The sequence below is a fragment of the Theropithecus gelada genome, chromosome 7b (genome assembly GCF_003255815.1).
Source record: "Theropithecus gelada isolate Dixy chromosome 7b, Tgel_1.0, whole genome shotgun sequence".
NCBI lineage: Eukaryota > Metazoa > Chordata > Mammalia > Primates > Cercopithecidae > Theropithecus > Theropithecus gelada.
In genome coordinates, this window is record NC_037675.1 from 20069496 (window position 1) to 20093393 (window position 23898).

General features: G+C 44.1%; 1 protein-coding gene and 1 long non-coding RNA gene across 5 annotated transcripts in view; one reads left to right on the plus strand and one right to left on the minus strand.

Annotated features, from left to right (window-relative positions):
• Positions 1-23898, minus strand: part of PCSK6 (proprotein convertase subtilisin/kexin type 6) — a 192987-nt gene that overhangs the window by 32933 nt on the left and 136156 nt on the right. For 3 of the 4 annotated variants that reach the window (XM_025392763.1, XM_025392766.1, XM_025392764.1), the window contains 2 exons: positions 2281-2460; positions 2079-2117 (listed from right to left, as the gene is read on the minus strand). In XM_025392763.1, coding sequence (XP_025248548.1) covers positions 2079-2117; positions 2281-2460 — 219 coding nt within the window. The remainder of the gene's footprint in view (positions 1-2078; positions 2118-2280; positions 2461-23898) is intronic. The other variant, XM_025392765.1, reaches the window with a different exon arrangement.
• LOC112629240 lies at positions 4656-7991 on the plus strand. The gene is made up of 3 exons (XR_003120551.1): positions 4656-4826; positions 7265-7421; positions 7516-7991. It is a non-coding gene; the product is annotated as an uncharacterized LOC112629240 (long non-coding RNA).

Sequence of the window (23898 nt, forward strand, 5' to 3'; positions counted from 1 at the left end):
ATGTGCTAAGCCTATGAGCACACATGGTCCTGCTCCAGACATCACCCTCATCCTGTGAATTGGCTCCTGTACCTGTGGAGCCGTCCTGGAATCCCGTCTTCCAGATAACACCACGTGGGCTTTCGGCTTCCCTTGCAGTCCTATGTGGGTGACCACAGTGTCCTGAGCTGATCTCAGCCCACTCAGTTCCCTTTGCTCAACAATGGCTTCTTTCCTGAGGCCCAGTCTTCCCTGTGTTCCCGTGCCAGTACTGTCCTGGCCTCCAAGCCACTCTCTTGTGGGAACCCAAGCCCTTCCCTGCCTCCTGCCCCCATCCTCGCTGGTTTCAATATCTGCCAGATCTCTAAGCCCACGCTGCCTGCAGGCACCTAAGAGTGGTTGCTACAGTTGCAGATCCCCAGGCATCCCACACCTGCTGAATCCCAGTCTCTGGGCGGGGCCAGCCCAGGGTCTGCTCTCAACCCAGCACCCTGCGGAGTCCCTGGGGTGGCCTCCACCCGCACTTTGGCCACCAGACGGCTCTGGCCTAGCAGGCTAGCTGTCATCACAAAATTGTCCACCTTCAGAACCACAGCACTGACGTCTTCCTTGTGCCCCATGCTGCCCACTGCAGCTGCTGCCCTTTCTCCCAGCCAGATGCTCTGGTCCCCCAACCTTCCTCTCCAGGGGCCATCTTGCTTGCTGCTGTCCTGGGACCCTGGCCATTTGCAAGTACTCCCTAGGCTTCCCTCATCCCCCTCGCTCACCTCCTCTATTTCTTGGCAAATGCTCTCTTGCCCAAAGGGTCCAGGTGCAGCCTCCACTGGCCTGGGCCCATCACTCCCAATGCACCATGCCCAAGGCCAGCTCCGGACACCTCATCTCATATTCACCTGACCTTGCGTTGGACTCTAATGTGGCTCCTCCTCCTCCTTTGGCTTCCACACTTTGGCACCGTCCAGTTCTCACCTCCTCTGTCACTCTGTCCTGGTGTCTGAAGAGGCTCTCCTGCTATCTCTGGTCTGCCCATCCCACTCACCCCTGAGACTTCAGGGGGCTTCCCTGAGAGCCAGGAACGCATCTCCTTCCCATGGAGACCCCCTCTCTCCATCTAAGCCCTGCTCAGTAGACTGCTGGACTGCAGAATGGTATTACAGTGAGGTTCCATTGTGCAAGGCTGAAGTCAGTAGCAGATTTTAAGAAAAAAATCAGTTCTTTATTAATAATTACTGAATCTTGCCACAGTTTATAAATCACAGGGGGAAACAGAGCAGATTAGTGCATACATAATTCAATGCTCTATTTTAAAAGAACAGTAGAAGAAATTTAAAATGTAATCGACCATAATTTATACTTGATATGTATTGGTGGAATTCTCCATTTTGTTATTTTTCACAGAAGATACTAGATAACTTAAAGCATCAATGTTCTTAGATATCACCCATCATTTATCATTTAGCTGTAGTATTTAGCTAAGGAAAATACGTCCAACCAGAAACACCTCTTCTCGCACAAATTGCTACAGGATGGCTCAGAGGAGAAGAACATCTTCTAGTCTAACATACGAATAAAAGCCATGCCCAGTTCAGTGGCTGGAGCCTCTCTGGGCAGCTGTGGCTTTTGGCTGCCTTGTGGAATGAACTGGTGTCTCCAAACCAGGGCCCACCTTGGCAATGGGATAATTGGAGAAAAAGGATTCATGCAGGGCCTTTTTAGATGCCGTAAGATTTTCAAGGCATCTGTGTAGCATCAGCATCTGCTGACATCATCTCTTGAGATCCTCTCTGGGTCTTTAACCCAAGGCCTCCAGGCTGGTCAGGATCTCTGCCACAAGCTCCTTTCCCAGCTGTGCTCTTTGAACCCAACTTTCCTGGGTCCTTGGGAGTACTGTGTCCTTCCCACATCCTGACCTCAAGGACTGAAAGTGGATGGACTTGAGGGAGTCAGGAGGCTGTGAGATGGGGGCCTTTGAGGAAAGGGGGTGCTCCTGGAAGTGGCTAATTTACCAGGGGGCAATACTCCATTCTGGTTGGGCATATAGACCCTGCTTTCCCAGCTGGGAAGATTGGAGAATACTTACTGGTTTGAAGCATACTTACTGGTCTGTAAAATATTAGCAGAGCCTGGGGTGGAATGAGCTGTGTGAGTGCAAATTGCCATGATTATTATGACTCCCAGACAAGAGAAGACACACAACCATCAGCCCCACCTTTGCCAGGAGCAGCCCCACATTTTCAGAGCTACTCTGGACAATCAAAGCTCGTGGAAGCTGGCCGTCTCCTCTTGCTTCAGGTTCATTACCTGTGTAATCTTCCTCATCTTCAGGAACTTCCATCTGGGAGGGTGACAGGGCGGCCTTGGGTGGCTCCAGCTCTGGGGCCGAGAGCTCCAGCATCCGTGAGCGGGACTGATGGGCACTGAAGGTGTGGTACGGGTGCTCCGCTGTGCCATACAATATGAGGCTCCATTCTTTCAACTTCCCTGGAAGGCACCAAACCCACAGAGTCACCTGCCTGTGCCAAGACCTCTGTCACTCACAGAAATAAGCCAGATGCTGCCTGGTTCCTCCCCTGATAGCTGGGCTCTGGCCTGCTACCTTCACTTCCTGGTTACTTGACGGCCAGGTGTGCTCCTATTGCCCAGGCCACATGCTGCTTTCCCCCGGCATCTCATTCCTGCAAGCCAGTGCCCCTCTATTCCTGTTCTATGGAGCTGCCCTCTGCTTCCTCCTGTCCCTGCTGGGATGGAGGTCAGCCGGGCTGGACTCTCCACTGTCCTGGAGGCTGTCCTCTGCCTTGCTGATCTCACTGAGCCTCCCTCCATGCTGCCTCCCCGATAACTAGCAGCAGCCACCTTCCCCTCTTGGGATATCCGGTGGGCAGATCTGGGGCCAGGCCTGGCTATGAATCTTCCAAATGTGATAACTGGGTTGCATGCAGAAACCCTGCTGTTTGGATCCTTCATCCTAGATCATAGGAAGACTCGGTCTTGGGCTCTCTCCTCCACAGCTAGCCCAGGACAGTGAGGGATGTTCTAGGGGATAGCAGTGCTGGTAAAAACCCAAATGTCTGCAGAAGCTGGGTGGAGGGAGAATATCTTTGAAAGCAGGGGGATGAGTAGACAGACACCAGGCTCCATGGGGGCCATGAGAGACAGACAGGCACAGAAAACACAGGGCTGACGGGAGAGCTCCCAGCCAACATGGGGGCAGCAGGGGTCCCACTCCACGGATGGCTCCATGGGGAGTGACGGTCCATGCAGTTATCTGTTCTCAGGTATCAAGCAAAGTGAAAATCCTGGTAGCAACTTCCAGGTGAATTCCTGATGTTATAAAACACATTATAAACAGTCTCCAATTTATGACAGTTTGACTTACAATTTTTTGACTTTACAATGGTGTGGAAGCAAGGTGCATTCAGCACACTCCTAGACTTAATGATGGGGCTATGTTGGGATGAATCCACCATAAGCTGAAAATATCATTGAAGTAAGTCAACTGACAATTGTAAGTCAAAGAGCATCTATATAAGTAATTAATGCATATCTGCCACCAGCTCTGCTGCTGGCTAGTTGTTTAAGCTGCCTCCTCCTCCGCCTCCTCCTCCTACTCCTCCTTCTTCTTCTTCCCACAGCATCCCCAGAATTCAGAGCAGGGTAACTGTTTAGAAGGTCATCACCCCACATAGTTGAGGGGGCCAGGGGCCAGTGTGACCTGCCCAAGGACAGCTGCTCACGCTGACGGGGCTCCCGGATGCCCCAGCCTCTCAGTGTTTGTTTCTAACTGGATTGGCTCAATAGGAAACACATGCATACACATGTTCAGCTGTGAACCCCCTCAGTGGGCCCTCATGACTGTCTCCTGCGACCTAAGCTGGGGACAGGGCCATTGCTGGTTCAATGTCTCTGTTGGCTGAAAAATCCCTGCTTCCTCTTCCTTTCCTGCCATGGGGTTTCTTGGCAATCAGAATGGTTTCAGGGAGGAAAAATACTGCTCTGATTCTTTGGTGTTGACTGTGTTTTCTCAACACTTACCTCTGCCCGTGCTCACTGCTCCACCCACTGGCTCTGAATGGCAGCCCGTCTGTCTTTACATACCTGCCTATGCACTGTTTCTGCAATGTGGGCCCCTCTGTCAGTACAACTTTACCTTTTGTTCCAATTCTGGAAATCTCTCAGTGTTTCTAAATTCCAGAACAGGAGCTCCTGCTCATCCTCATACCATAAGCTCCTAGGCTGTATCCACACCTTCCTGGGTGGGTGGGCAGGCAGGTGAAAGACAGGCAGGACTGGCCCCGCTGGTGCGATTCGAAATGAGGTTCAACATTGACCCATTTATACAGTGTGGCATGTGGCAGCCCTGTCTCATTTTAACCATAGCCCCAACTGGCTAAGTACTAGGTTCTAAAAGGCTAGAGCCTCCACACTGCCCCAAGTCAGATTCTGTATTGCCCAAGCCTCCCTTGGCCTGGCCAGGGCTGGCAGAGGTAAGCAAGGCCCTTCTACATGAAACAGCATCCCCAGCACAGCATTTCTAGCATGCGGTCTTCCACAGGGCTCGGTTCATTTAGACACACAGCAGCTCCCCTCCCTAACACAGTTCCTAACCTAGCCTATGTGTGTGGTGCCCCCCTCCCTAACACAGTTCCTAACCTAGCCTGTGTGTGTGGTGATAGCAACACAGGAAGTTGTTCTCACTGCTGCAGGTGCAGAAAACAAGCCCTGGTGAGGAACCTCTGACTCTCCTCAACTCCTTAGGATCCAATTATAGCCATATTCCAACCACAAAGGAATCCAAGCACTTTAACTACCAAGTGGTGAACTGCGATTACGGTGGGGGTGTAATGACGGTAGGACAGGGACCAAGGGCTCTAGAGGCTATAATTTGAGTTGAAGTTTATTTCAACTATAGAGGATGTCTCCAAACACACACACAGAAGGCCTGGTCACTAACACTGAACTTTTATTTTCAGATATAGTTTTGGTAGGACAAACAAGAGGGGCTGCTTACACTCAGGGTCAGTGGTGTGCACTGTGTGGAAAAAGAGAGCAGCAAGAATTCCCAGGGAACCAGCAGACAGGCAGCTTCGTGGGAAGGGAGAGAGGGCTCGACTGGAATGGAAGAGAGACTTCATTTTTATTGCACTCTCTGTTTGACTTTATGTATGTATGTATGTATTTGGATAGGGTCTCACTGTGTTGCCCAGGCTGGAGTACAGCGGCACGATCATGGCTCACTGTAGCCCCAACCCCCCAGGCTCAAGCCATCCTCCCACTGCAGCATCCCAGGTGGCTACGACTATAAGTGTGCACCACCATACCCGTCTAATTTTTGTATTTTTGGTAGAGAAGGGGTTTCACTATATTTCCCAGGCTAGTCTCAAACTCCCGAGCTCAAGCAATCCTCCCACATTGGCCTCTCAAAGTGTAGGATTTACTGGTGTGAGTCACGTGCCCAGCCTGTTTGACTTTTTGTTAAAACCACAGCATATATTACCTGTTCATATATACACATTAAAACTTTTTAAAAAGTTTAATGTTTAAAAATCTATGAATAAAGTGGTTGTATGTTCAAAAAACCCCATTAAAAAGCAGTAGTACTCAGGGTTTTGATTTTTGTTTTTGAACAAGTAATATACAAGGATGGCTCAGAAATCCAGAAGTATAAAAGTGCATATGACGAAGTCTCCCTCCCCACGGGCAACGTTGGTTCCCCATTTCTTGTGTATCATTTCTGAAGCATTTTATTCTTATTCAGGCAAATATGAATGTATGTTTCCCCCATCCTCTTTGGTAACACACCTGCTAGCACTTTCTGCACCTTGAGTTTTCCATTAACAGTGTATCTTGATCCTTCCATGGCCGCACGGGATAGACGTAGTGTTGTTGACTTAAACAATCCCCTACTAATGGACATTTAGGTTGTTACAAACTGTGGCAATTATAGTCATGTATAGCTTAACCATGGGGATACCACCTGAGAATGCAGGTGATTTTGTTGTTGTGTGAATACCACAGAGTGTGCTTACACAAACCTAGATGGTACACCTGCTCCACACCTAGGCTATAGGGTACAGCCTGATGCTCCCAGGCCACAAACCTGTGCAGGATGGTACTGTACTGAATACTGTAGGCAACTGTAACACACCGATAAGCGTTTGTGTACCTAAACATATCTAAACAGAAAAAGGGTATAGTAAAAATATGACATTAGAATCTTATGCAATGGCTATTGCATAGGGGGTCTGCCATTGATGGAAATGTCATTTTGCAGCATGTGACAACACAAATAGTGCTGTATCCTTGTTCAAACAGGGAGCAACTACTTGAGGTGAGCAGAGCAAGGGCCCTGGAACAACAGGGTCTGGATCCTGGCTCTGCCCCTACTAGCAATGTGACCCTTGGGCAAATTACTTCATCTCTGTTCTTTAGTTTCCTCATTTGTAATGTGGGGATAATAATAATGTCTCCAAATGTCTACCTCACGGGGTTGTTTTGGAGATTAAATGACTTAATGATGATAAAGCACTTAGACTAGAGACTGACACACAGGAGCTGTCCGTTAAGGGAAATCTACTGCACATGTCATTTCAGCTGTGTGCATGTGTACCTGTAGGCTACATGACTAGTGGTAAAACTGGGTGTCAAAAGGAATGGGCTCCTTTGCAGCCTGGAGCTATGGCTTACATTGCCAATCTGATAACTCAGAAAGGTTAACGTCGCATTTCTCTCATTATGTGAGAAACTGAGCATCCTTTTCACACAATTAAGAGCAAGACAAATTTCTGATTTGATAAAATTAAAAGTAATTTACAAACTTGGAAATTTACCGAAGACATTTGCTAGGAACAAGGGATGAGACGTCTAAGACGCATAGAAGCAGATCTTAGCTGCATTCGTAGCAAGGGTCAGTAGAATGAAGTGGTGTTTTGCTCACACATGGTTTGTATTTTTTTTTTTTTTTTGGAGACGGAGTCTCGCTCTGTCGCCCAGGCTGGGGTGCAGTGGCCAGATCTCAGCTCACTGCAAGCTCCGCCTCCCGGGTTTACGCCATTCTCCTGCCCCAGCCTCCCGAGTAGCTGGGACTACAGGCGCCCGCCACCTTGCCCGGCTAGTTTTTTTTGTATTTTTTAGTAGAGACGGGGTTTCGCCGTGTTAGCCAGGATGGTCTCGATCTCCTGACCTCGTGATCCGCCCGTCTCGGCCTCCCAAAGTGCTGGGATTACAGGCTTGAGCCACCGTGCCCGGCCCATGGTTTGTATTTTTGTTCTTTCTCTCTATCTGCAAGATATTCATGAGAGCCTATGAGGAGCCAGACAATGAGCTAACAACTTGCAGATCTGAGAGCTGGGAGCTCCAAAAAAGCCAGCAGGGAAGAAGCAGTGGGCCCCAAAGCAACCCCTTCCTACATGTGCCTCCAAAAGAGACATTTCCTTTCCTAATAGGTGCGATTTGTGACACTTGACCTAAGGTTAAGGTTTAGACAATGGTAATTTTGGAGACATTTATCTCTCTGTATTTTTTTTTTTTTTTTTTTAGATGGCGTCTCGTTCTGTTGCCAGGCTAGAGTGCAGTGGTGTGATCTCAGCTGACTGCAACCTCCGCCTCCCGGGTTCAAGTGATTCTCCTGCCTCAGCCTCCCGAGTAGCTGCGACTACAGGTGCCCGCCACCACGCCTGGCTAATTTTTTGTATTTTTAGTAGAGGTGGGGTTTCAGAATGTTGGCCAGGATGGTCTTTATCTCTTGATCTTTTGATCTGTGGGCCTCCCAAAGTGCTGGGATTATAGGTGTGAGCCACTGCACTCAGCCTATTCCCTTTTCTAGTACTTAAATGCTTTTTCGCTTCCTCAACCAAGGGAGTCACTTTGGTTTTCCTGCCTTGGGAAGACGCAAAAATAAGAATTCCATACCTATGGCATAAAGTGTATGGCATAAATTTGAAGTGTGGTTCTTTTTTAAAATTATTTTTTTCCCTAGTTAGAATAAAAATTATTAAATGTTGAGATATTTAAAGAAAAAATAAAAATAAATCGCCTCTAACTCTTTTGTCATATTTCCTCCTGGGCCGTTTCCTATGCATGTGTATTTCTCGCGTAGTTGAAAACACACAGTACCCTGTTTTCTCTTTCTTTTCCCACTTAGTATGATATCATGTTAATCGCATTCGGCGTCATTTATTTTCTTGTTCATTGTTTTCTCTCCCTTCAGCCTAGAAGTATCACAGGGGCAGGGAACATGTCTCTCTTGTTTGGCACATTAGTTTCAGTGTGTAGCAAGTTTTGGGCACATAGTAGGTACTCAATAAATGCTTGCTGAATAAATAAATCCATTAAAACATTTTTTTTTGACAACAAAATACTTCACCCCGTGAACGTGACCATTTGTTTAACAACCTCTTATGACAGGTTATGACAGAACGTTTAGTCCAGTTCCCTTTTTTGAAATACATAAATCTGCCATAAATACTACTTGATGGAGTCTGGATTACTTTTTCCCAATAGAATCCCCAATGTGGAACCACTAGGTCAGGTGACAACACTGTTAATGTCTTATCTTGAACTGTATGTCTATCATGAACTGTAATGCCAACTTATGTCTAACATGAACTGTAATGCCACATGATCCCTCCACAGTGTTTGGTGTCCCATGAGGCTTGACTGCAAAATGGCCAGGTGAGGGACCACAGGTCACCTGGGCAAATTGGTTCCTTTACAAGAATCACCCCCTCTACACAGTCCCTTCTCCAAACCACAGCCCAAGCTTAACTGAGGCAGGAGGGTCAGATGCTGGTGGGTGACTTAGGATAACAGACTTAAGGCAGAGACACACAGGAATGAGCTTCTTGGAGGCTTTAGTTTTCAGGAGGCATCCACTTCCTCTCACCGAGTCCACAGTGTCAGCCGCCCATAGCAGCAGCACATGTGCCAGGGCAGGCTCCCCAGGCCGGCCCTCCACACTCGGTCACCCCCAAGAGGCCACATTCTCCTTGGGAAGATAAGCCACATGGGTGCAGAAGAAGCAAGGAGGAGGAACAGGCAGACGCGTCCAGGGACACCTCAGGCCAGACCAGAGGCAGTCGGATTTTAGAATGTTGGCCATACTTTCGGCAAACTGCTTACCAAGAATGTATTATTTACTATTCAAGATACTCTACAAGGCTGTTCAAGTTTACTGTCGTACAAACCCAACTAGCACCATGAGTTCCTTACTTTCTAAAGGGAGGGGGTCTTAAAAGATGCCCAGTTGAATTTTTTGCCATCAGATTCCTGAGCCTGTAGAAGAATCACAAATCCACCTGTTTAAACACTTGGGCCAGCACTGCCAGCAGGCTTCCTCCAGATGTCAACAACGAAGGCCAGGGGAATGTCACTGTGACAGGCAGAGGATAATCCACAGCTAATGCCATCTGAGGCTGCCAATAAATGGCTTTATCATCATTCACTATCTTCAATGCAGTATTTCCCCTCAATGAATTAAATTCATAATGAACAAACAGGATTATTCCCATTATGCAAAGAAAGAACCAGAATTAAGGGGAGACTATGGTTGAATTTGCCAACAGGAAAGTACCAGCAGTAATGAAGCTTTTCTATGCCTGGCATTTTCAGTTAAGCATTAAAATCCTTGAGAAGGAAATTTATAATCGGAGATAAAGCAAGTAGGGGTGGGGGAAAGTTCTATTAGATTAAGGACTCTGAGCTAATGCTTTTGGATTCCTGGGTTTTCTTGGCTATAAGAGAAGTTATTAACAATATGGAGTTTAATTAATTCTCCCTCTATGTCCCTATACTTAAAATATGCAGGAAGAAATTCCTTAATTGAAACACAGTGAAGTAAAAGAGCCCTAGAAAAATCACGTAAATATGTTTCAGTTTAAAACACCAGTGGAAGTTTTTTCCTTTTGAGATTCAGTGAACTAGCCACCCATGGCTATGTTCAAGTTACAAAGCTTAATGCAGAGGTTTGGGTGGAAGGAATAAAAAAGGCTTACTTCCATCCATTTATAAAAATATACAAAAACGCCCCTATAATTCACATACTGAATACTCCTATAATTTACTCCTTAAAAGGGGTGAATTTCACAGTATGTGAATTATATCTCAATGAAGCTATTATTAAAAATACTGTGTAGGGGCCAGGCACAGTAACTCACGCTTGTGATTGCAGAGCTTTGGGAGGCTGATGTGGGAGGATCTCTTGAGGCCAGGAGTTCGAGACCAGCCTGGCAACATAGTGAGACCCCATTTCTACAAAAAATAAAATAGAAAAATTAGCCAGGCGTGGTGGTGTGCCCTTGTAGTCCTATCCACTCGGGAGGCTGAGTTGGGAGGATTGCTACAGCCCAAGAGTTGGAGGCTGCAGTGAGCTGTGATTGCACCACTACATTCCAGCCTGGGTGACAGAGCAAGACCCTATCTCGAAAAATATATATATTATAATTACACATACACACAGTAATTTTTTGTGTATATTACATATATATATGTACACACACACAGAAATATCAACCTTTACTCAATAGATTTAACATATTATTAAAAGTACACTTTAAGTTCACATTATGCAAGTAAGAGAAAGATAAAAAGGAATTTAGGAATGGCTTGGAAAGGAGGATAAGAAAAAGAGCACATACATGTGTGCTCTCCATGTACACACATCCATGTATGCACATGTACATGTGTGCACAAGGCACCCATAACACGCACACCTGCACACATGTACTTACCTGAGCACACATACATACACACATGAACTCTCAGACCCAGGCTAAGCAAGGGGAGATGGAAGGCTTCCCTGTGCTCCTATAGCCACAAAAACCCTGAAAGATGGTATTTTAAATGCCAGGAAAAGGATCAAAGAATCCTAAACAAATATTCATCCAGGAAAGAATGATCACCTGTGTGTACAATGTACAACACAGCACTTTTCTTAATGGCATCTATAAGGTCATTCTATCTTTTAAGATTTTCCAGCTTTTCCAAAGTAATAAATCAATTGTCTGGAAAGTCAAAAACTCTTACAAGGTTTGTAACAAAGAAAGTAGTCCTTTTTTCACTCCATTCTACCTCCTGGAGTCCCCATGACTCCCTGCCTCTCTTTAACACTGAGCTAATTTTTCTGGTATTTATCCTTACATTGCTAGATAAAAATACTCACATGTTTTGTCCTGGTTTCTTGATGTTAGACATTGTCTAATGATGTATCACCTAGGAAGCTGAGAATTCAGTTCTCTTACACTATCTTCCACATACTCATGTGCTCCCTCTCCCTCCCCGACCTCCCAATATTCTTCTAACAAAATTCTTACTGGGTCCAATATTTACTGTCTTTCCCCCACCACCCTTTCATTTTCTGGGAGATTTCCTCAAGTTTCTCTTCTAACATATCTACTGAATTTTGAATTTTTGATTTATATTTTTAATTTTAAGGCATTTATGTGCTTCTCCCAATGTTCCTTTTTTATTTTATTTTATTTTATTTTATTTTATTTTATTTTATTTTATTTTTGAGATGGAGTCACCCAGGCTGGAGTGCAGTGGCACAATCTCAGCTCACTGCAACCTCCACCTCCCAGGATCAAGTGATTCTCCCACTTCAGCCTCCTGAGTAGCTGGGATTACAGGTGCCACCACCACACCCAGCTAGTTTTTGTATTTTTAGTAGAGATATGGTTTCGCCATGTTGGCCAGGCTGGTCTTGAACTCCTAACCTCAGGGGATCCACCCACCTCAGACTCCCAAAGTACTAGGATTACAGGTGTGAGCCGCACTGCACCTGGCCAAAAGTGTGTTTTTGTTTGTTTGTTTGTTTTTTGAGACGAAGTCTTGCTCTGTCACCAGGCTGGAGTACAGTGGCACAATCTTGGCTCACTGCAAACTCTGCCTCCTGGGTTCAAGCGATTCTCCTGCCTCAGCCTCCCAAGTAGCTGGGATTACAGGTGCCTGCCACCAGGCCCAGCTAATTTTTGTATTTTTAGTAGAGATGGGGTTTCACCATGTTGGCCAGGCTGGTCTTGAACTCTTGACCTCAGGTGATCTGCCCACCTCGGCCTCCCAAAGTGCTGGGATTACAGGCATGAGCCACGGTGCCTGGCCTAAAAATTTGTTTTTTTTTTTTTTGAGACGGAGTCTAGCTTTGTTGCCCTGGCTGGAGTGCAGTGGCCGGATCTCAGCTCACTGCAAGCTCCGCCTCCCGGGTTTAGGCCATTCTCCTGCCTCAGCCTCCCGAGTAGCTGGGACTACAGGCGCCCGCCACCTTGCCCGGCTAGTTTTTTGTATTTTTTAGTAGAGACGGGGTTTCACCGTGTTAACCAGGATGGTCTCGATCTCCTGACCTCATGATCCACCCGTCTCGGCATCCCAAAGTGCTGGGATTACAGGCTTGAGCCACCGCGCCCGGCCAAAATTTGGTATTTTTAAAGTGCTGGAATAAATACTCCCAACCTAGAATTCTATATCCAGTGAAAATACCATTCAAAAATGGGTTGAAGTAAAGACATATTCAAAGAAAACAAAGCTGAGCAAAGTCATTGCCAGAAGGTCAGCTTGATGAGAAATGGTAAAGGATGTGTTTCAGGCTAAGGGGAATGATACCAGATGAAAATTCAGATCTACAGGAAAGAATAAAGAGCACTAGAAATGGTAAATATGTCAGTAAACACACCAAAGAGTAGCTGTTTTCCTTAATTTATTTAAAAGACAACACCCCTATAATCCCAGCATTTTGGGAGGCCAAGGTGTGTGGGTCACTTGAGGTCAGGAGTTCGAGACCAGTCCGGCCAACATGGCAAAAACCTGTCTCTACTGAAAATACAAAAATTAGCCGGGCATGGTGGTGCGTGCCTATAATCCCAGCTACTTGGGAGGCTGAGGCAGGAGAATTGCTTGAACCCAATAGGTGGAGGCTGCGGTAAGCTGAGATTGCACCACTGTACTCCAGCCTGGGAAAGAGAGTAAGACCCTATCTCAAAAAAAAAAAAAAAAAAAAAAAAAGAAGATTGCTTACAGCAAAAAATAATATCACTGTTTTAAGAAGGAGTTTGTAACAAATACGGAAGTAAAATGTAAAACACCCACCACTACAGCGCAAATGAGGAAGAGCAGGGGGATGGAATTACACTGCTATTAGATCCTTTTATTTGTGAAGTGTAAAGCTGTTCAATATTAATTCTAAGTAAAGTGTAATAAATTAAGGATGCATATTGTAATCCCTACAGCACCACTCAAAGTACAGCTAAAAAGCCAATAGAGGAAATAAAGTGGAATACTGACAAATATTTGATCAATCTAAAACAAGGCAGGAAAAGAGGAACAGAGTATTTTATCTTTTTAATACTGTTGGATTTAGTTTTCTTGACATTGGGCTTAGAATTTTTGTATTTATGTTCTTGAGTGAGATTGGCTGAAAATTCTCCATTCTCATATGTGCTGTTGGGATTTGGTATCAAGAATACACTGGCTTTAGCTGGGCATGGTGGCTCATGCCTGTAATCCCAGCACTTTGGGAAGCTAAAGCGGGTGGATCTTCTGAGGTTGGGAGTTGGAGACTAGCCTCGCCAGCATGGCAAAAACCCATCTCTACTAAAAGTACAAAAATTAGCTGGGCGTGGTGGCGTGTGCCTGTAATCCTAGCTCCTTGGGAGACTGAGGCAGAAGAATTGTTTGAATCTGGGAGGCAGAAGTTGCAGTGGGCTGAGATCGCACCACTGCATTCCAGCCTCGGCAACAGAGTGAGACTCCGTCTCCAAAAAACAAACAAACAAACAAACAACACTGGCTTCATTAAACGAAATGGGGACTGTTTCCCTCTTTTTCTACTGTCTAGAAGAATTTATGGAACATTGATGTTATTTCTTCCATTTAAGTGTTTGGCAGAATTTGCTGGCAAATTGCTGTGGCCTTGAGTTTTCTTTTAAATTATAGAATCAATTTCTTTAATAGGACAATTTTAAATTTATGTAAACTTCTGTCAGTTTTGTTAAGTTGTATTTTTTCTTGGAATGTGTTCATTTAAAATTCCTTTGTCACATAATTTTAATGTACACAGGATCTATAATCATGTTCTTTTCATTCCTGAAATCATATAGTTTCAGTTTTTTCCTTGGTCTACTTACAAGTTTATCAATTTTATTAGTTTTGTTCAAGAACCAGCTAATGGCTTTTTAATTGTCTCTACATATGTTTGTTTTCTATTTTGTTAATTTCTGTTATTTTAAAAATTCCTTCTTTCTTCATCCTTTATGTTGTTGGTCTTTTTCTATCATCTTAAGTTGGATGCTTAGCACATTAATTTTCACATTTTCCCTTTCTGATATACGCAATTATGGCCATAAAGTTGTCTAACTACTATTTTAGCTGTATCTTCCCTATTTGAATATGTAGTATTTTTATTATCCAGTTTTAAATATTTTCTAATACAAATTATGTTTTTTTCTTTTAACACATGAATTATTTAGAAGTATTTTTCAATTTTCAAATGTATGGAAGCTTTCTAATTATCTTTTTGATTTTGATTTCTAACTTAAGTGTAATGTCAGAGAACAGTCAGAGAACAGGGTTTACATGCTACCAATCCTTGGAAATACATTGAAGCCTGCCAAATGGCTCAACATGTGGCCAATTTTCATACATCTTCCATCTGTGTTTGAAAAGTTGGTGTACTGGCTGGGTGCGGTGGCTCACGCCTGTAATCCCAGCACTTTGGGAGGCCGAGGCAGGCGGGTCATGAGTTCAGGAGTTCAAGAACAGCCTGGCCAACATGGTAAAACCCCGTCTCTATTAAAAATACAAATGAGCCAGGTGTGGTAGCACACACCTGTAGTCCCACCTACTCAGGAGGCTGAGGCAGGAGAATCGCTTGTATATGGGAGGCGGAGGTTACAGTGAGCCGAGATTGCACCACTGCACTCCAGCCTGGGCGACAGAATGAGACTCTGTCTCAAAAAAAAAAAAAAAGGTTGGTGTGTTATTCTGTTGTTTGGCACAGTGTTCCAATATGTCCATTTGACCTAAATTGTCAGTTGAGATATTTGCATCTTCTGTTCTTAAGAATTTTTGCTGTTTTATCAAATATATGCGAGGTATGCTAAATCTCTCCCTCCCATGTGAGTTTGTCACTTTCTCTTTGTAGTTTTAAAAAGTTTTTGCTTTATGTATTTTAAGGCTGTGTTATAAATTGCATGAAAGATTAGAGGTGGAACTTTTAGAACTGAACTAAACCTTTTATCAATACGTCTAGACCCTCTCTACATATTGATACATACACAGAGCTACATACAAAGCTCCAAAACACGCTTTTTGCCATGACATTTCTGTTTGCCTGATGTTAATATAACTACACCAGCTTTCTTTGGGTTATTATTTGCCTAGTATGTCTTTTCCCATCTGCTTTATTTTTATTTCTTCTGTTTTCTTAAATTTTAGATATCTTTCTTGTACCTAGTTATAACAGTCAGTCCCAGCAGGAAGCAGACAGCATAATTAAAATAGGATGATCCAAAGAGGCTTTCATAAGTAGACTATTTACAAAGGTGTGAGCAGAGGGTAACAAACCCAGAAGGGACGGTCAGGTCCCTGGGACTACTGCTCCACAGGCAAGGTAAGGGTGAACTGTGACCATAGGAAGTGCTGGCTGCTGAAGGACTGGAGAATCACTAACTCATAAATAAATATCTCCTCGGTCCCTCCACTCTCCTGCTGGAGTTTCCCCTTGACTGAACTTAACTATAAGCCTCAGGCAAGGGAGTCTGTGGGGTGAAGAAGTAGAGAATGGACCTGGTAGGTAAATGAAATATACATGACACTACAGAAAACACTTATTTTTATTTTTATTCCTTTTTTTTTTTTTTTTTTTTTGAGATGGAGTCTCACTCTGTTGCCCAGTCTGGAGTGCACTGGCGTGATCTTGGCTCATTCCAACCTCCGCATTCTAGGTTCAAGTGATCCTCCTGCCTTACCCTCCCAAGTATCTGGGACTACTATTAGGCACACACCACCATGAGCTGCTAATTTTTATATTTTTAGTAGAGACGAGGTTTCACCATGTTGGCCAGGCTGGTCTTGAATGCCGTACTTCAAGTGATCCACCCACCTTGGCCTTCCAAATACATTTTAAATACATGCAAAAAAAATCCAATATGACAACTTTGGTCTCTCAAGGGGAGCAATGAGTCTATCTGCCTTTAGTGAAACTACTGATGTTATTGCACTTGTTTGTAAGCACTTGTTTTGTGGGTTCTAGTTACACGGTTTTGTCTGTGTCTCCTTTTCTTGGGTGCCCCTGAGGTCCCAGTGTTATGTGGTCTGCTAGGTGGGCTCCACAGATTCAGCAGATGCCCTCAAGCAAAAGCCGGCATCATGATTCCGTTCACCTCTCTGGCTGTGAACATTTCAACCAACATTTACAATTCTTTTCTGTGGGAGGGAGATTTCAAGACACTTGTCTTCTCTGTGGTTGGAAATAAAAGTCCACAACATCTTTTAACAGTTTGATCTTGTCTTTGTTTTGGAGTAATTTGTTAGCAATTTAGGAAAAAAGTTTTATATATCTTTTATTTTTTAGAGACATTAATATTTAGACTGAAAAAAGAAAGCCAAACAGATTATGAAGAAAATAAAATCATAAACAAATTGGGACTTTTTTTTAAAAAAGGAAATAATTATCAAAACTCTGGAGGGGAAATTTAAAATTATTTTTAAGTCAAAAGTGAAACAGCAGGCCAGAAAAAAATATACGAACTATGACACATACGGGGTTATTACACCAATATTTTACATAGACTACATACTTATCAGCTTGATAGCAACACTGAGAGCTCTTGGGAAAGACAGAAAAGAGAATTTTCTTTCTTTTTTTTTTTTTTTTGAGACAGAGTCTCGCTCTGTCACCCAGGCTGGAGTGAAGTGGCAAAATCTCGGCTCACTGCAACCTCTGCCTCCCGGGTTCAAGTGATTCCCCTGCCTCAGCCTCCTGAGTAGCTGGGATTATAGGTGCCCACCCGTGACTGGCTAATACTTGGATTTTTAGTAGAGACGGGGTTTTGCCATGTTGGCCAGGCTGGTCTCGAACTCCTGACCTCAGGTGATCCACCCGCTTCAGCCTCCCAAAGTGCTAGGATTACAGGCGTGAGCCACTGTGCCATGAAGGGCAATTTTCAAAAGAAAAAACACAGAGCACAAACATTTGAAGAAGGGTTCACCCTTTGTTAGTAATGTTCACAATGTAAGCTAAGGAAGGATATCATCTATCTCCTCCAGAACTGCCCACTCCCGGTAAGACTACAAATCAGTTCAACTATTTCGAAAAGCAAATTGGCAATATGTATCAAAGGTAGGCATATTTGTGGTTTCCACCTCTTATTTATCCCAGTAATTTTACTTCTGGTAAATAATCCCAAAGAAATAATTTTAAATTCAGGAGAAAGCTTTTTGTACTAAGCTGTCCACTCATAATAGGAAAAAATGGAAAGCAATCTACATGTCCAACAGCAGAGAGATACTCAAATAAATTATGGTACTTCCATTGGTGAAGTATTATAAAAATCCATAAAATGCTGCTTACAAAGGATATTTAATGACATTGAAACGTGCTTGCTATGCAGGTAACAAAAAAAAAGATCAAGTTATATATGCAGCACAGTTAGGACTCTGTAAAATGTCAGGGGAGAAAAAGACCAAGTAGAAATGTCTGTAGAGACGTGGTTTTGAACATGATGTGTTTCTGGAAATAAGTAATGAAGTCAAATGTTTGAAAATCAAACGCACTCATCTATTCTGGGGCGAACCTGGTTGCCGGAATGCTGAACTGTGCAGGCAGCAGGAATGCCCAAGCATACCTCATTCCTAAAACTGAGGGCAAATCTGGGAAAGGGGTTTCAAGGGAGCTCTCCCTCCTCCTCAGATCTGTCATTTTCATTTTCATCAATATTTAGTATTTTATTTGCAAAAATTAGCTATGAGGTGAGACAAAGATTATCTTTTTGTTATGCTTTCTGGAGACACAGAACTGACTAAACAATGCTGTGATTCATAAATGTGCACAGCAGCAGTTGGTTGCATTTCTCCCCAAGATAAGTGGGGATCCATATTTCTTTTTTTCTCAAACGAGGAGAGTTTTGGGGAAAGGCGTCATTGCAATGGCCCCATGAAAGAGAAAGGAGGTAAAGAGATTGACTGCAATATTAATGCAAATGGGGTTAAAAATGGAACTTTTTGACAACAGTGTGTATGGTGACTGTTTGGAGACTGTGCCAAGTTCTTCAGCTCTGTTTCCAAGGAAGTGGGAGTGATACTCTATAATTGCACTTTCCAGAAATGAGAGTTTAGTGACAAACTTTAAAGCCGGCACAGAAGGCATGTGCTTTAAATCTGTCTTCCTTTCTAGCATCAAGCACAAGATAGATTGAGCCATCGAACACAGATTGCAAAATCTCAACTCTTATCTTAGAAATGAAGATTAGCTTGAAACAGATGTCAATAAAACACAGATCAAGGCTGCTAGCAATAAAATGAGAACAGTTATGCTCTTGGGAAAAAAAAAAAAAAACATTGTTGAAAGGGCCACTGAAAGGAAATTAAGAATTCATGGAACTTTTTAGGATGAATAAAGGGAAAACATGGTCACCTCAGAAGAGACTACTTTCTTCCCCTTCATTAAACATGTTACTGAGTATGCACAGCTGAAAACAGAACTGGTTAAAATTATATGAGCTCTTGATTTAAACAAGGTTCATGCTTGCATGCACATGCATTCATTCAGTCAATCAGCAACTGCTTGTTAGCCATGTTCAAAGTGCTAAGCCTTCGGGGGAGAGAGCTGAGATATCCAGTTCTGGACTTCCAAAGGCAACCAAAGTTCTAAACATGATGCCTTTGGTCATCTATCCCTCTGCAGCATTTCATAGAGATTATCAAAGATCTTGTTCAATCTGCCACCTGAAGATATGTTTTAGTCCACGTTCCCTAGAAAACAAGGGTCTGAAGCGAAGCCCATGGGCTGTGGCTTTACTGGGAGGTGCAATCCCAGGGCAACAGGAGTGGAGGGCAGCAGGAGGAAGGGCATAGGGTTGACAAATGGAAGGAGCTGTGTTTCAAGCTGGCTGCAGCTTCACAAAAAAATAGGGTGGTTGCTTAGCCAGGGGAAGTCTTCCAAACAGGTTTTGTGAGACCAATGTGCCCTCAGACAGGAAGGGCATATACTTTATCTCCTTTCATTGGGTAAACCTTCCTTCTGGGTTGTGTTACCTGCCCCCTCCAGGCAGCTTTTGCTGGGGAGGCAAGATGCCAAGCCTCACCTGGAAGTGGAGAGAAAAGCCACAACCCCGCCCCCAGGTCCTGCTGGGTTGGACCGGACTCCTGCGCCTCCGCCGCTCCTCCCTGGTGGGAACGTCAGCAGCCATTCCAATGCCCAGGCTTCAATGTGGGGGAGGCTGGGGGAGGTTGGGGGCGCCGAGGCAAGGAAGTGAGGGCTAGATCTCTCTACTGGGCAAGAGGCAAGGCCCGACGACAGCGGGGCTGGGCCAGTCTGGGGAGACACAAAGTGGGGCCAGTGTAACATTTATGGAGTAAAACGTCATCAAAATACATGTTTCGAGGTATAAAGCATGAGCTGTCATGTTTGAAAATAACCTGCTTCCCTGGGCTTTCTGGAGTCTTCCAAAGGTGTAGCATCACCTTCGTGAGAGACTCTGTCACAGCACAAGGCAGAACTACAGAATTTGATATGCAACTGACATGTGTAATTGGCTTCAAGGAAACTTAATAGCAAGAAACACTTCTTGGTGTTTTTGATATCATAGGCACTATGGACAAAGACAGATCGTAATCCTGAAACCTTTAAAACTCCTCATAAAGGATTTGCTCATGTGAAACCTTCCTCCATTTGAACCTCCCCAGGTCCGTTGAGGTAGACACTATTATTCCCACCATACACATGCAGAAACAGAGACTGAGAGGTTCCGTGACCAGGCCAGGAAGTGGCCAGTTGAACTCGGACCACACCTGCCAGCTGCTCTGTTCTGGGCTCACCCAAAACACCACCCTGAGGTTCAAATCCCGTTCAGGGGCTCCAGTGTCTGCGGCAGTCTGGTCTCCTCCCGCCACCCTCCTGCTCCATTTGCTCAAATCGACTGGATAGCGGGTCAGGTTTGGTTTTCATAACTGATCTATACCCCGATAGCTTATTCTGCAAGTTCTGGCAAAAGCACTACAGTTCTGACTAGACCTTCCTCGATCCTGTCTCGGCTTCAACTTTCAGGTTTCTGGGAAGGAGAGAAGCAAAGCTGGGATTCCACAGAAGCGCAGGGTAGAGTCAGGTGCACTGGGCTGAGCTCCAAAGAAAGCCAAGCCCTGTGGGAACTTCCTAAATGGCTCTGCCCCTGGGGCCTGTGAAAGTCCTGAGGAGCCAAGGCAATGCTTGGCTTATTATCTCCTCCTGGCAGTTTCAACACAAAGCTTTTGGTTAGCAAAGTTTTGTTTGTTTTTCTTGGGAAAAGTGTTGCTTAAGAAGAAGAAAGGAAGAATAGAAATGTACCTGCTGAGTTCAAAAGTCAGAAGAGTTTTCCCTTAGGGCCAGCCAACCTGATAGCAACCCAGCTTTGCCTTCAGCGCAGCAACCCTGGATTCAGTGGATTCCAAATTCCTGGGTTCTGCAGAGGTCACAGCCAATTGGATTTTCCTCAAAGGCACGGAGGCAGGTCTCTACCAGCTTCTCCGGGCTGGAACTTTCCCAGAGAGCAAAGGCACCAATTCCTAAAGACTGCGGTAAAACACACACTTGCAGTGGCAGGTAGGGAGAGGGGAGAGAAGGAGCCTGGGCTCCTGCGACAACCTACACAGGCTGTGTGAGAAATTTCATGTCCACCAGGTGCTGGCAACACGCTGATGAGGGAGTCATGAGTCCAGGACTCCCAGCCTGTCACTGGTGGAGCCAGCATGGGACCCAGGCTCCTCTGCCTCTGCATTCCCGCTCTTTAAATCACATCACTCCGTGGCCCCCAGTGCAGAATGCCACATAGATTCGTTTCACACATTTGTTCTACCATCTCTGCAACTCCTGCTTGTTGGCTTTCTATCATGATTATGCCTTCTTGTGTTTTCGTTTATATATTTTTATTTTTATTTTTTCTGAGACGGAGTCTCACTCTGTCGCCCAGGCTGGAGTGCAGTGGCACAATCTCAGCTCACTGCAACCTCCACCTCCCTGGTTCAAGCAAGTCTCCTGCCTCAGCCTCCCGAGTAGCTGAGATTACAGGTGCACGTCACTGCACCCGGCTAATTTTTGTATTTTTACATTTCACCATGTTGGCCAGACTGGTCTCCAACTCCTGACCTCATGATCCGCCCGCCTTGGCCTCTCAAAGTGAAGGGACTATAGGCATGAGAGACCCCACACCTGGTCTTTAGTTTATATTTTATTTGGATACTACAAATGTTGAATATCTTGTGTTTACTGGTTATTTGTATGTTTTCTTTATGAATTGCTTTTCAGGCTTTTGGCCTATTTAGTGATATTATTTAAATATTTCTTAGTGATCTGTAAGCACTCTACATATTAAGGGTATAACACAATATAGCACTCCGTGATCACCTACAACACAGTACAGCACTCCGTGATCACCTACAACACAGTACAGCACTCCGTGATCACCTACAACACAGTACAGCACTCTGTGATCAGCTATAACACACAGTACAGCACTCTGTGATCAGCTATAACACAGTATAGCACTCTGTGATCATCTAACCTCTAGGGTTGAGGTATTAGAGATAAAGGTGTCTACCTGTGTATTAGAAATTTTTATGCCAAATATTACTTTAATTTTACCCCTTGGAAAAATGACCTTTTAGCATATGTAGAATTCAGATGATCACTATTTGCTGATTAGCAAGATTTAGTCAGAAAAATAGGCTGATTTATTAAACAGCAGTTAGACCAGGGGGCCTCTGAGTGGGCCCTGGGAAGAATGAAGTCAATGAAAAAAGAACCCCTGGTTGTGATGTATAGTCCTAGGGGAGGACCCAAGGCTCTACTCAGAGGGGCTGGCTCCACAAGGATACAGAGGAGCCGGGACGGGTGGGGAGCAGTGCACTTTGAGCCTTGGTCCTGCAATGAATACGCTCCCCTTAAAGTGTGCTCATGCCAAGAGAAAGACAGCCCTCTATCCATTCAATTCCCAGTATGTAGTGGTGTGCTGGGGCCGACTAGCACTGGCTTAATGGAACTGATTGTTAACATTTTCAGGAACTTTGTGAGCTGGTTGTTAAACACAGCCTTTATTAAAAATTAAATTACAGAAGCTTACAATTGAATAAATTATATTAAAAACAAAGGTAATGAATATTCACAAATTACCCCTTCCTCATGATCTCACTATATTTTGTCACTTTCAGGGTTACTTACATCTGTTTCATCTACACAGGGGAAGCACTATTTGATGGTGGCTACCGGGCCCCTCTCTTACCAACCCGTCTCCAGTGATGTCACGTGAGCAGCTTGAAATTGGCCATGGCGGGAATATTCCCATATGGAAATTGACAAATACTACAAACAAGGGCTGGGTTTACTGTTGATTTTCTAGACTTAAGAAAGTGATGGAGAAAGCATTAATAATGCAGGTATAACTTAAAACTGTTTCGTGTCTGTAGGCATTACATTGAGAACAGTATACAAAACTGAACAGATATTCTTCCAGTATTTGAAAAGTATTTTCCAATTTAGCAAAGAAGTTGTTCCCATCACTGGTGAGTGAATGAAGTTCTGACATATGTCTTTGTTGTTTCTATGGCAAAAATATTACCCAATATTTATGCTGGAACAACAACTGTTCATGAATTGCAACCATCGGTTTGTTATGGATACAAGAATTTGGCAAAAATCAATGAAAACAGTCTCTGAGAATCAGTTGGCTAAATGGAATTTATAATACAAGCAGTGTATATTTTATTATTTATAAATTGTTTGCTACACATCCTTTATATCAGTAAAATTTATAATGAACTTATGTGATACATCTATATCTATATATAATTTCCCCCGTGTAGTTGTTAAATATTTACCAGCAAGCAGGACAATATAGCTTCATGGGTGGTGGGAAAATGGGGACAGGATGGGATGCCTCAGATAATACCCAAATAAACAGCCCTCTTAACTACCATGAAACAGAAGACTCAATTCAACTGAACATGTCAACAGGGCAGAGTGGGGGACAGCAAACTAAGGTCACAGACCTACCGCCTATTTTTATAAAGTTAGGTCAGAACGCAGCATGACCCTCATTTACATAATTTCCAAGGCTATTTTACACTAGAATGGCAGAGTTGAGTAGTTGTCTCAGAGACCAGAAAACCTCAAACATTTACTATCTGACCCTTTACAGAAAAAGTTTGCCAACCCGTGGGCTAGAGAGAAGTGAAAAGGCCATCTGTGAATCACTTGAGTTTGTCCAAAATATTTTATAAATATTTTTCAAATTTTTTTTTTTTTTAGAGACAGAGTCTTGCCCTGTCACCCAGGCTGGAGTGCAGAGGTGCGATCTCGGCTCACTGCAAGCTCCGCCTCCCGGGTTCACGCCATTCTCCTGCCTCAGCCTCCCGAGTAGCTGGGACTACAGGCGCCCACCACCACGCCCAGCTAATTTTTTGTACTTTTTTTTTAGTAGAGACGGGGTTTCACCATGTTAGCCAGGATGGTCTCGATCTCCTGACTTCATGATCTGCCTGCCTCGGCCTTCCAAAGTGCTGAGATTATAGGAATATTTTTCTAATTTTATGATGTCTTCTGCCAGACAGAAGTTTCTAATTTTATGTGTATGCATCAAGATAAACATTTTCTTTCCAAATGGTTGGCCAATTATCAATAACTCTTATTCAACACTTCAGTCTTTTCCCACCAGTTTAAAATGCTATCCTTAGCGTATCTCTATG